This window comes from Chiloscyllium plagiosum, unplaced genomic scaffold, assembly GCF_037043375.1.
Source record: "Chiloscyllium plagiosum isolate Xiang-an unplaced genomic scaffold, Cpla_swu_hap1 HiC_scaffold_14, whole genome shotgun sequence".
Lineage (NCBI taxonomy): Eukaryota > Metazoa > Chordata > Chondrichthyes > Orectolobiformes > Hemiscylliidae > Chiloscyllium > Chiloscyllium plagiosum.
Window position 1 is genome coordinate 76,968,279 of NW_028270152.1, and position 12,573 is coordinate 76,980,851.

The window sequence follows — 12,573 nt, forward strand, 5'->3', positions numbered from 1 at the left end:
GTGGGAGGGTGAGCTGTGAGGAGGATGCAGAAATGTTGCAGTGTGATTTGGCCAGGCTGCCTGAGGGCGTACATGCACAACAGATGAAGCATAATGTGGATAAATGGGAGGTTATCCACTCTGAGAGCAAAAACAGGACGGCAGATTATTATCAGGAAGGTGATAGATTGGGAAAGGGAAAGGTGCATCAAGACGAGGGTGTCCTTGTACACTAGTCGCTATCGGTGAGCATGCAGGTGTGGCAGGCGGTGAAGAAGGCAAATGGTACGTTGGTCTTTGTAGTGAGAGGATTTGAGTACAGGAGCAGGGATGTCTTGCTGTAATTATACAGGGCATTAGTGAGACCACACCTGGAGTATTGTGTGCAGTGTGCCTTGTTTAAGGAAGGGAGTTCTGTCTTTGGAGGGAGTGAAATGAAGGTTTACCTGACTGATTTCTGGGACAGATATTTGAAGAGATACTGGATAAGTTAGGATTATATTTACTGGAGTTCAGAGACTGAGGTGGGATCTCATAGAAATCTATAAAATCCTAACAAGGTAAACACAGAGGACAATCCTGATGACTGGGGAGTCCAGACCAGGGGCAACAGTTTAAAGATTCAGTAACCATTCCACTCACCGACACTGGTAACTGCCTCTCGTCGGATTCCAAAGAGACATTCACTGAACAATGAATCTTTCCCTTTACAACATAGATATCACAGGGGAAGGAGCCAATCATCACTTTATACTCTTCAGGGGCCAGGTTCAAGTTGTCTTGTATTTTCTGAAAGACAGAGAGAGAGAGCGAGAGATGATGATGCAGTGAGAATATAGACCGAACTGTAGAGAGAGAGAGGGAGAAAAGGGGGTGAAAAGAGAGAGAGGGAAAGAGAAACGGAAGGAGAGAGATGGAGAGATGGGAGAGAGAGAGAGAGGGGAAGAGGGAGGGAGAAGCAGAGTAAGAGAGAGAGTTAGAGAGAGAGAATACAGAATATAGACCATGAGAAAGATAGAACATCGTGACCGAGTGATAAGGGAGAGAAAGAGTGACTGAGAGGGATCAGGAGCAGGAACCCTGGCTGACAATCCCCCCACCCCCTCTCTAACCCACGGATCAGGAGCAGGAACTCTGACTGACAATCCCCCTCTCTCTCTAACCCAGGGATCAGTGTACAGTGATCAGGAGCAGGAATCCTGACTGACAATCCCCCCACCCCCTCTCTAACCCAGGGATCAGGAGCAGAAACCCTGACTGACAATCCCCCCACCCCCTCTCTAACCCAGGGATCAGGAGCAGAAACCCTGACTGACAATCCCCCCACCCCCTCTCTAACCCAGGGATCAGGAGCAGAAACCCTGACTGACAATCTCCCCTCTCTTTCTCTAACCCAGGGATCATTAAGAGCAGGAACCCTGGCTGATTTCCCTTTTATCTTTCTACAGTGGTCCCTGTGATCTTGTACTGTGAGTTATGAATAGTCCCTGGATTGAGAATTGTCTGTGATTGCGGGGCAGACCTTCCTAAAGAGGAATAAAGGTGAAACTAGGTGTCCTTACCTCAATCACCAGGGTGAGTGGCTCTCCTTTATGATGTTTAATCAGTTTCTCTTTACGATAGAAATGGGGGTCATTGTAATAGTGCAGTGTAAAGGCTGCACTGGCTCGAGCCAGACTTGCTGCTTTTTTATAGCGGATCCCATTAACCTCAAAGTGAACATTCACTGTGGAAACTGGATATGGAGGTGACGGGCAGGTTAAGATGGAGTCACTCTCGATGATACAGACCTAGAGAAACACACAGTACACGTCAGTGACACTCCCACCCATCTCATATTCTCTCATCTAACACTGTCCCTGTCCCACCCCACTCCTCCACAAGTCATGCATACATCCCCCTTGCCTTGTGCATTGATACCCCTGTCAGTATCATCCTCTCTCTCCATCAGTATCAAACCCCTCTCTATCAGTAACCCCCCATGAGTATCCCCTCTCTCACTGTCAATATCATCCTCTCTCTCCAGTCAGTATCTCCCCTCTCTCTCCGTCAGTATCCACCTCTCTGTGTCAGTATCTCGCCTCTCCCTTCATCAGTATCCATCTCCTCTCTCCATCAGTATCCACGTCCTCTCTGTCAGTATCTCTCCCACTCTCCATCAGTATCCACCTCCTCTCTGTCAGTATCTCCCCCTCTCTCCATCAGTATCCACATCCTCTGTGTCAGTATCTCCCCCTCTCTCCATCAGTATCCACCTCCTCTCTGTCAGTATCTCTCCCTCTCTCCATCAGTAACCACCTCCTCTGTGTCAGTATCTCTCCCACTCTCCATCAGTATCCACCTCCTCTGTGTCAGTATCTCCCCCTCTCCCCATCAGTAGCCACCTCCTCTCTGTCAGTATCTCCCCCCTCTCCATCAGTAGCCACCTCCTCTGTGTCAGTTTCTCTCCCTCTCTCCATCAGTATAGACCATAAGACCATAAGACATAGGAGTGGATGTAAGGCCATTCGGCCCATCGAGTCCACTCCGCCATTCAATCATGGCTGATGGGCATTTCAACTCCACTTACCCGCATTCTCCCCGTAGCCATTAATTCCTTGTGACATCAAGAATTTATCAATTTCTGCCTTGAAGACATTTAGCGTCCCAGCCTCCACTGCACTCTGCGGCAATGAATTCCACAGGCCCACCACTCTCTGGCTGAAGAAATGTCTCCACATTTCTGTTCTGAATTTACCCCCTCTAATTCTACGGCTGTGTCCACAGGTCCAAGTCTCCTCGCCTAACGGAAACAATTTCCTAGCGTCCACTCTCTCCAAGCCATGCATTATCTTGTGAGTTTCTATTAGATCTCCCCTTAATCTTCTAAACTCCAATGAATACAATCCCAGGATCCTCAGCCGTTCTTCATATGTTAGACATACCATTCCAGGGATCATCCGTGTGAATCTCCGCTGGACACGCTCCAGTGCCAGTATGTCCTTCCTGAGGTGTGGGGACCAAAACTGGACTCCAAATGGGGCCTAACCAGAGCTTTATAAAGTCTCAGTAGCACAACAGTGCTTTTATATTCCAACCCTCTTGAGATAATTGATAACATTGCATTCGCTTTCTTAATCACGGACTCAACCTGCATGTTTACCTTTAGAGAATCTTCAATGAGCACTCCCAGATCCCTCTGTACTTTGGCTTTACGAATTTTCTCACCGTTTAGAAAGTAATCCATGCTTCTATTCTTTTTTCCAAAGTGCAAGACCTCGCATTTGCTCACATTGAATTCCATCAGCCATTTCCTGGACCACTCCTCCAAACTGTCTAGATCCTTCTGCAGCCTCCCCACTTCCTCAGTACTACCTGCCTGTCCACCTAACTTTGTATCATCGGCAAACTTCGCTAGGATGCCCCCAGTCCCTTCATCCAGATCATTAATATATAATGTGAACAGCTGCGGCCCCAACACTGAACCCTGTGGGACATCGCTTGTCACCGGCTGCCATTCCGAAAAAGAACCTTTTATCCCAACTCTCTGCCTTCTGTCAGACAGCCAATCCTCAATCCATACCAGTAGCTCACCGCGAACACCATGGGCCCTCACCTTGCTCAGCAGCCTCCCGTGTGGCACCTTGTCAAAGGCCTTTTGGAAGTCTAGGTAGACCACATCCACTGGGTTTCCCCGGTCTAACCTACTTGTCACCTCTTCAAAGAATTCCAACAGGTTTGTCAGGCACGACCTCCCCTTACTAAATCCATGTTGACTTGTTCTAAACCGACCCTGCTCTTCCAAGAATTTAGAAACCTCATCCTTAATGATGGATTCTAGAATTTTACCAACAACCGAGGTTAGGCTAATTGGCCTATAATTTTCCATCTTTTGCCTTGATCCTTTCTTGAACAAGGGGGTTACAACAGCGATCTTCCAATCATTCGGGACTTTCCCTGACTCCAGTGACTTTTGAAAGATCTCAACCAACGCCTCCGCTATTTCCTCAGCCACCTCCCTCAGAACTCTAGGATGTAACCCACCAGGGCCAGGAGATTTATCAATTTTAAGACCTTTTAGCTTTTCTAGCACTTTCTCTTTTGTAATGGCAACCATACTCAACTCAGCCCCCTGACTCCCTTTAATTGTTGGGATATTACTCATGTCTTCTACTGTGAAGACTGACGCAAAGTACTTATTAAGTTCTCCTGCTATTTCCTTATCTCCCATCACTAGGCTTCCAGCATCAGTTTGAAGTGGCCCAATGTCTATTCTTCCCTGTCGTTTGTTTCTTATGTATTGAAAGGAACTTTTACTATCATTTCTAATATTACTGGCTAGCCTACCTTCATATTTGATCCTCTCCTTCCTTATTTCTCTCTTTGTTATCCTCTGTTTGTTTTTGTAGCCTTCCCAATCTTCTGATTTCCCAGTGCTCTTGGCCACTTTATAGGCTCACTCTTTTTCTTTGATAGATTTCCTGACTTCCTTTGTCAGCCATGGCTGTCTAATCCCTCCCCGGTTAATCTTTCTCTTCTTGGGGATGAACCTCTGTACAGTGTCGTCAATTTTACCCACAAACTCCTGCCATTTTTGCTCTACTGTCTTCCCTGCTAGGCTCTGCTTCCAGTCTATTTTCGTCAGTTCCTCTCTCATGCCCTCATAGTTACCTTTATTTAACTATAACACCATTACATCCGATTTTGCCTTCTCTCTTTCAAACTGCAGACTGAACTCTACCATATTATGATCGCTGCTTCCGAAGTGTTCCCTTACTTTAAGAATTTTTTTTATACACCGCCTCTCTGTCAGTATCTCACCCACTCTCCATCAGTATCCACCTCCTCTCTATCAGTATCTCTCCCTCTCTCCATCAGTAGCTACCTCCTCTGTGTCAGTATCTCTCCCTCTCTCCATCTGTATCCACCTCCTCTGTGTCAGTATCTCCCCCTCTCTCCATCTGTATCCACCTCCTCTGCGTCAGTATCTCTCCCTCTCTCCATCAGTATCCACCTCCTCTCTGTCAGTATCTCCCTCTATCTCTCTGTCAGTACCCAACACCTCTCCATCAGTATCCAACCCCCTCTGTCAGTATCCCCCTCTCTCTCTGTCCGTATCTCCCCCCCTCTCTCTCTGTCCGTATCTCCCCCCCTTCTCTCTCTGTCCGTATCTCCCCCCCCTCTCTCTGTCCATATCTCCCCCCCTCTCTCTCTGTCCATATCTCCCCCCCTCTCTCGCTGTCCATATCTCCCCCCTCTCTCGCTGTCCATATCTCCCCCCCTCTCTCACTGTCCGTATCTCCCCCCCTCTCTCACTGTCCGTATCTCCCCCCCCTCTCTCTGTCCGTATCTCCCCCCCTCTCTCTCTGTCCGTATCTCCCCCCCTCTCTCTCTGTCCGTACCTCCCCCCCTCTCTCTCTGTCCGTATCTCCCCCCCTCTCTCTCTGTCCGTATCTCCCCCCCTCTCTCTCTGTCCGTATCTGCCCCCCTCTCTCTCTGTCCGTATCTCCCACCCCGTCCATATCTCCCCCTCTCTCTTTGTTCGTATTCCCCCCCTTTCTCTGTCAGTATCGCTCCCCCCGCTCTCTGTCAGTATCTCCCTCTCTCTCTGTCAGTATCCAACCCTTCTCCATCAGTATTCTCCCATCTCTTCATCAGTATCCAACCCCCTCTCAGTCAGTATCTCCTCCCTCTCTCTGTCAGTATTCCCCCCGATCTCTCACAGTCAGTTTTCCCCTCCTCTCTGTCAGTATCTCCTCCTTTCTCTCCATCAGCTTTTCCCTCTTCTCTATCAGTGACCCCTATGTCTCCATGATTGCCCCCCTGTCCCTGTCTAGATGCTTTCTATTCAGCCTGTTAAGGGATGTTACGTCATGTATCTGGGGCCAGGTGGGACTTGAATCCATGCCTCCTGGCTCAGAGGTAGGGTCACTACCACCACACCATAAGGGGCCCCTCCCTCTCCCTGTCGCTCACACTCCCTCCATTAATAAATGCCCTATCTAATGTAAATGAAACCCTCTCATTCAGCCACATGCCCCAGTATAAAGCACTGAGGGACAAAGCTGTTCCTTGAAACACATCCAAATATGCGAGTTATTAGAATAAAGCCTTCCGTTGAGAGCACGTGATGTGGTTAGGCAACATAATCATATTTAACTCAAACTTTAACCAGCTGAACCCGGGCTCTGTCAATGCAGAGCTGTGCTGAGACTGATCAATTGCAGGCAGGGTTAGAAACTCACTGACTGGGCTTTCCCACCGTCTTCGATCACCATGAGGATGCTCTGCGCTAAGTGGAATCTCTGTCCAGTCACTGTGATACGCCTTCCACCACTGTGGGACAAAAGGAGGATGTTACAACAGCAAGGGGTAACAAATGCAACACCTCCGCCCCTCCCCCCCCCCCCCCCCCCCCACCCCATCCCCTGCCAAACTTGCTGAACAAGGTCCCTCCCCTCTGCAGGTGGGAGTGGGCTACACTTGGACAAAACTTCTGGGGAAGCTGGTGAGGTGGACAACAGAAGACTGCATCAGTGGTGAGCTCAGCAATACAGGCTGCAGTTACAGAGACAATATTCCGATCACTCTGCTGTTTATCTCCCAAATGGGGAGACCTTTCTTCATAACCACACAGTGCTGTTTATCCTGATCCGATCCATCCACGATGCAGCAGTAATGGGGTCTTTACCTTCAGCCAAGGTCACTGTCCCTTAATGAGACGATCCTTACACTTAGCTTCCATAATGTAAGAACGAGGAGGGCGGAGACTGAGCAAAATCCTGAACGATTCTTACAACAGCTCCTGGCATCTTCCTGTATTACAGTCTCTGGCCTCGAACTGAACTAACACTTCAATTGTAGCAGTAACAGTGTGCCATACTGCAAGTGAGCTGGTACAATAGTGTCAGAGAGTTTGATGCTTTCAAACACTATGATATGAGGATGCCTTTTAAGAGCATGCTGAATCTGAGACGTAAACCTAACAATCTCCCTTTCACATACTCCTCTCTTACCTGGCGTAGCTGGTATTGGGACTGATGCCTTCGATCAGTGGGTTTTCCCGATACCAGAAGGTCATGTTCTTCCTGAGGCAATGTTTCTTCTCAAACTGGACACATATCGGAACAGCAGGCTCAGTGACATGAAACGGTGGCATGACGCAGACAATCGACCTCCCCGTCCGCCTGAACAAAGAGATGGAGAATAGGTCTGAGCCTCACAGACATTGCTCGGACACAACTGAAGCCTGAGCTCAAAGGCTCAGTCACAGGAAAGGGGGCTGGAACTCCATTGGAAAGTTTGGCATAGTAAAAGATGGTTCTCCAGGCAGGGAGGACCTCACTTGAGGGGTACGACTGAAGCCTTGGATCCCATCTTGGAAGAGGACTCAGTTCCTCAGAAGGGAATGTGGGACTGGAATTGTGAACCAGTTAGAAAGTGTTGCTGCTTTCTCTGTAGCTTATAGTGAGGAAGAGATAGATTTGGTAAGGGAGAGACCAGTGGTTGTTTAAGAATTGAGTTGGTAACTAAGGGTACTCAGAAGTGAGTTAGTACAGATTTCTTTGAATTGTGTGTCACACAGGAGCTGATAGGAGAGGTATCTGCTGAATGGGCATTGCCCTGATATTGGGTAAATGGAAGGGAGTGATGGAGACTGCTTCACTCTGTGGGGTTCACTGGGTCTATTCATTTCCCACAGATACTTCCCCCCCCACTCTCCTCCACCCCAGTTTCCAAATAGTCTCTTTATAAGGATCATCCTCCTCCATTTCTCCCACTTCCGATGTGTTATGAAGATGTGGGTGTACTGTACCTTTAAGAGAGTTAAAAGCTAGCAGTACTACCTGACTCAGCACCAAGTGTTCTGAACAAGGTAACAATGTAACACTCGGTTGAAAACTAGATTAGCTAGGTTGCTTGGAAACGACAAAACAGATTCAAATTAGGCCAATCAGTTTAAATTACACCCCGAAAAATACCAAATTCCAATCAAGTTTGAATTGAGTACATTGACAATCTTAAAAGCCAATGGTATAAGACCGGGGAAAATTGAACAGTTGGGTGGAGATCTGCCAAACCAAGACATCTGCAGACTGCCCGGAGAATAGCTCTCTTAAAGGTACCTTTATCGATCCGTGACCTGTGAAACATAATCTCTAAGAAGAGGCAAAGAAGACAGAGGAAGATCCAAATAGAATATTTGCCAGCTGGCTGGTTTTGAAAACTTGAATCTTTGGTAAATCATAATCAGGGGGTTTTATTGGACGAGTATGGTCGAAGGGGGAGGTAAAAGATAGGTTAGAGGAAGGAGTTGTAAGTAGTTGTTAGTTAATTATTCTCTGTTATATTTTAAGAAATAGAGTTGTTAATTTTTACTTTAAATAGTTCTTGGACTCATGAATTTTCATAGATTACTGCATGGGATAAATCTTTTCTGTGTTGCTGGTTTAAATCAAGCAGGAGGGTTTACCCTGTGTCGTAACAAGTGGGATGCTGCTACCAAATACATTTGCCCCTTCGCTTCCTTGTGAGCATTCTGTGAGGATCGATTAGACCAAATAGCCCAGTTCACTCCTTCATCATCTCTTCCCACTGCCCGTTTACATGCAATCGCAGGAGATGAAATTGCTTGGCCTCCTTTGTCCTCATTGTCCAAGGTTCCAAACGCTCCTTTCAGATGAAGCAATGATTTATGAGTACTTCTTTCAATCTAATCTATTCACTCCTCACAATGCGATCTCCTCTACATTAGAGAGACCAAACACAGACTAGACAATTGCTTTACCGGCACCGCCATTCAGAGTTCTCCACCTTCCCCCTCACACTGACATCTCGATCCTCATTCTGATGTACGGTTCCAGTGAAGCCCAGTAAGGAACAGCACCTCAACGGTCAATCCAACACTCGCCAATCCTCTGGACTCAGTGTTGAAGTCAGTCATTTCAGATCATGAAGTATGTCCTACATTTTGATTCATTTTGCTTTGCTGGCATTTGTCTTTAATTTTCTTTTAAAAGTCCCTTGCTCTCCACTTGTGTACAGCTCCCTTTGCCATTTCCCTTCTTTTATGTCATCAATGTTTGCACCTCCCTCCAGCATTGCCCCCTTCCTGTTTCTGCAGTCTCTTCCAGCCCCACAACTCCCTAAGGTTCGAAGCCATTTGGCACGCTTGACTTCAACAGTCAGAGCATTGAGGACAGGAGTTGGGACATCATGTTACAGCTTTATAAGACATTGGTCAGGGCACGTTTGCAGTACTACACATAATTTTGGCCCTGGGAAGGACGTTAATAAATTGGAAAGGGTGCTCAACTGATGAACAAGGATGTAACCGAGACTGGAGGGCCTGAGAAGAGGCTAGATATGCTGGGACTTTTTTTTCCCTGGAGCGTAGGAGGCTGACAGGTGATGTGGTAGAGGTTTATAAAATAATGACAGCCATAGATAAGGTGAATAGCCAAGGTCTTTTCCCTAGTGTAGGGGAGTTCAAAATTTGAGGGTATAGGTTTAAGTTGAGAGAGGAAAGATTTGAAATGGCCCTGCGGTGCTATTTTTCATATCGAGTATGGTGCGGACATGGAGTGAGCTGCCTGAGTAAGTGCAAAAGGTGGGTACAAATACAACATTTAAAAAAACATTTGGACATGTACGTGGATAGGAAAGGTTCAGAGGGATACGGTCCAAAGTCAGGCAAATGAGACTAGTTCAGTTTGGGAAGCCTGGTTGGCATGGATGGGCCACAGGGCCTGTTACCATTCTGTATGACTCTATAATCCTGGGTGCTATATAAATGCTGTTTGCTGTTGAGGGAGATAATTCCAATTTGTCGATACTTACCTTCAGGTTTCGCGGAAGCTTAAACTGAAATATAAATGGATGCCCACTTTAAAAGTGATCCTCACCACCTCTTCCCTTGGTGCCACTCAGTCAGATATGTCCAGCACTGAAATGCACAGAGGAGACAGGAACAGCTATTTTCCCCAAGGCTAACGATGTGTGTATCACTTACTTTAAACTTGTACAATCCTTCGAGCCATTGACAAGGACCCTCAGGGCAGAGCCGATGTGTAGGTTGGTGCCATTGATGGTAATCCTGGTGCCCCCAGCTTTGGGTCCTTGATCTGGATAGAGTGTGCCAATCTCGGGAAGCTGCTCAGGATCAAGACCAACAAAAAGAGAGGCTAGAGTACAATTTGCAGCAATCTCCTGACATCCCATTAAGCGCACTAACAAATCAATCGACAGGCTATCATTGTGGAAAGGCAGTGTCATGTCAGACAGTGGAGTAGAGGCAACGATGGCATTGTTCAGGGTAACTCTGTGTCTCTACTAACACATTGAGTGCATAGCAATGACAAACAGCTCAATGTTAAACCCCCTTCCCAAAATGCAGCAGCCATTCCCCCTCACTGCCCTAATGTCCGTGGGCCATCTTACTGTCAGACCAGTGTCTAACCTCACCCCACGGTCAGTCCAGTGTTCATCCCCCAGCACAGTGTCCATCCCCCAGCAGTGTCCTGCCTTCAGACCGGTGTCCATTCCCCAGCACAGTGTCCATCCTTCAGACTAGCGTCCATTCCCCAGCACAGTGTCCATCCTTCAGACCAGTGTCCATTCCCCAGCACAGTGTCCATCCTTCAGACTAGCGTCCATTCCCCAGCACAGTGTCCATCCTTCAGACCAGTGTCCATTCCCCAGCACAGTGTCCATCCTTCAGACTAGCGTCCATTCCCCAGCACAATGTCCATCCTTCAGACCAGTGTCCATTCCCCAGCACAGTGTCCATCCTTCAGACTAGTGTCCATTCCCCAGCACAGTGTCCATCCTTCACACTAGTGTCCATTCCCCAGCACAGTGTCCATCCTTCAGACTAGCGTCCATTCCCCAGCACAGTGTCCATCCTTCAGACCAGTGTCCATTCCCCAGCACAGTGTCCATCCTTCAGACTAGCGTCCATTCCCCAGCACAGTGTCCATCCTTCAGACCAGTGTCCATTCCCCAGCACAGTGTCCATCCTTCAGACTAGCGTCCATTCCCCAGCACAGTGTCCATCCTTCAGACCAGTGTCCATCCCCCAGCACAGTGTCCATCCTTCAGACCAGTGTCCATCCCCCAGCACAGTGTCCATCCTTCAGACCAGTGTCCATTACCCAGCACAGTGTCCATCCTTCAGACCAGTGTCCATTCCCCAGCACAGTGTCCATCCTTCAGACTAGTGTCCATTCCCCAGCACAATGTCCATCCTTCAGACCAGTGTCCATTCCCCAGCACAGTGTCCATCCTTCAGACTAGTGTCCATTCCCCAGCACAATGTCCATCCTTCAGACTAGCGTCCATTCCCCAGCACAGAGTCCATCCTTCAGACTAGCGTCCATTCCCCAGCACAGTGTCCATCCTTCAGACTAGTGTCCATTCCCCAGCACAATGTCCATCCTTCAGACGAGCGTCCATTCCCCAGCACAGAGTCCATCCTTCACACCAGTGTCCATTCCCAGAGCAGTGTCCATCCTTCAGACCAGTGTCGAATCCCCAGCCTCGTGCCCATCCCTCAGACCAGTGTCTATCCCTCAAACCAGTGTTCATTCCCAGCCCAACATCCATCTCTCAGGCCAGTGTCCATCTCCCAAACCAATGTGTATCCCTCAGACCAGTATCCCTCTCCCAGCCCAGTGTCCATCCCTTTGCCCTGTGTTTATCCCCCCAGCCCAGTGTCCATCCCTCAAAGCCCAATCCAGTCCTCTTGGCTGGATCCACACATTGATGAAGATATTTGGGAGTGGGGATTACCGGCTGTGCCCGGTGTTGGTTCTGACTGTGACAGGCAGAGTGCAATTTTACCTAGCAACTTGCTCCTTATCTCACACACACACACACATACTCTGGATGATGAAATGACAGTTTATAGGACCAGCCATATTCCAGGGCATGACACAAAGACAATAGAGCAATTCCTTTTCCGTGAGCTGCGTTAAGTCAGATATCCCTACAGCTCAGTGTGCAGCTGTTTCCTGTTTTGTTTCCCGGGTTATTCTGGGATTTCCACTGAGATCTCTCTCTCCCTTTGTCCAGGTCCTGGAATGTTCCTTGGTTGAAATCAGACTCAAACAGCAGATCAGGCCCAACAGGAAGCTTCCACAATCCTCCTGGACAGTGGGCAGTCCACATTTAGCAATTTCCACATCCCCAAGGGCAGGCTTCCCAGCAGCCAAATTTCACAACATCTACCACCCAGGCTTCACAATAAGTAGGGCCAAGGATTAACAACTTAAGCAGAGAATATTGCAGAATGAACAACTGTACTGAATCAAACAAATGCTTCAGAGAAAAAGACTGAATTGAATTACAATCTGGAAGCTACCCAAGGGGTTCAGGGAGGAATGCTGATACAGAATAACAGAGGCCAAGTGTGAGTTACAGATTGGGATCTAGTCAGGGTGTTTGGGGTGGTTCATTTATAGAACAACAGATACTCAGGAGTGAGTTGAAGACTGGAATTTAATCAATACGTTCAAGGTGTTTATATATAGAATAACACACTCAGGAGTGAGTTGCAGATTGGAATCTAAATGAGGAGTTTACATAAGGAATCACTGGTACCCGGGTATGAGTTGC

The 12,573-nt window shown here is 47.9% G+C and overlaps 1 protein-coding gene across 1 annotated transcript in view; it reads right to left on the bottom strand.

Moving 5' to 3' along the window:
- The window catches only part of plxnd1 (plexin D1), a 125,746-nt gene that overhangs the window by 56,759 nt on the left and 56,414 nt on the right, over positions 1-12,573 (bottom strand). The window contains exons 15-19 of the mRNA XM_087994544.1: positions 9,971-10,110; positions 6,975-7,145; positions 6,204-6,294; positions 1,542-1,769; positions 622-768 (exon numbers count right to left, since the gene is read on the bottom strand). Coding sequence (XP_087850670.1) covers positions 622-768; positions 1,542-1,769; positions 6,204-6,294; positions 6,975-7,145; positions 9,971-10,110 — 777 coding nt within the window. The remainder of the gene's footprint in view (positions 1-621; positions 769-1,541; positions 1,770-6,203; positions 6,295-6,974; positions 7,146-9,970; positions 10,111-12,573) is intronic.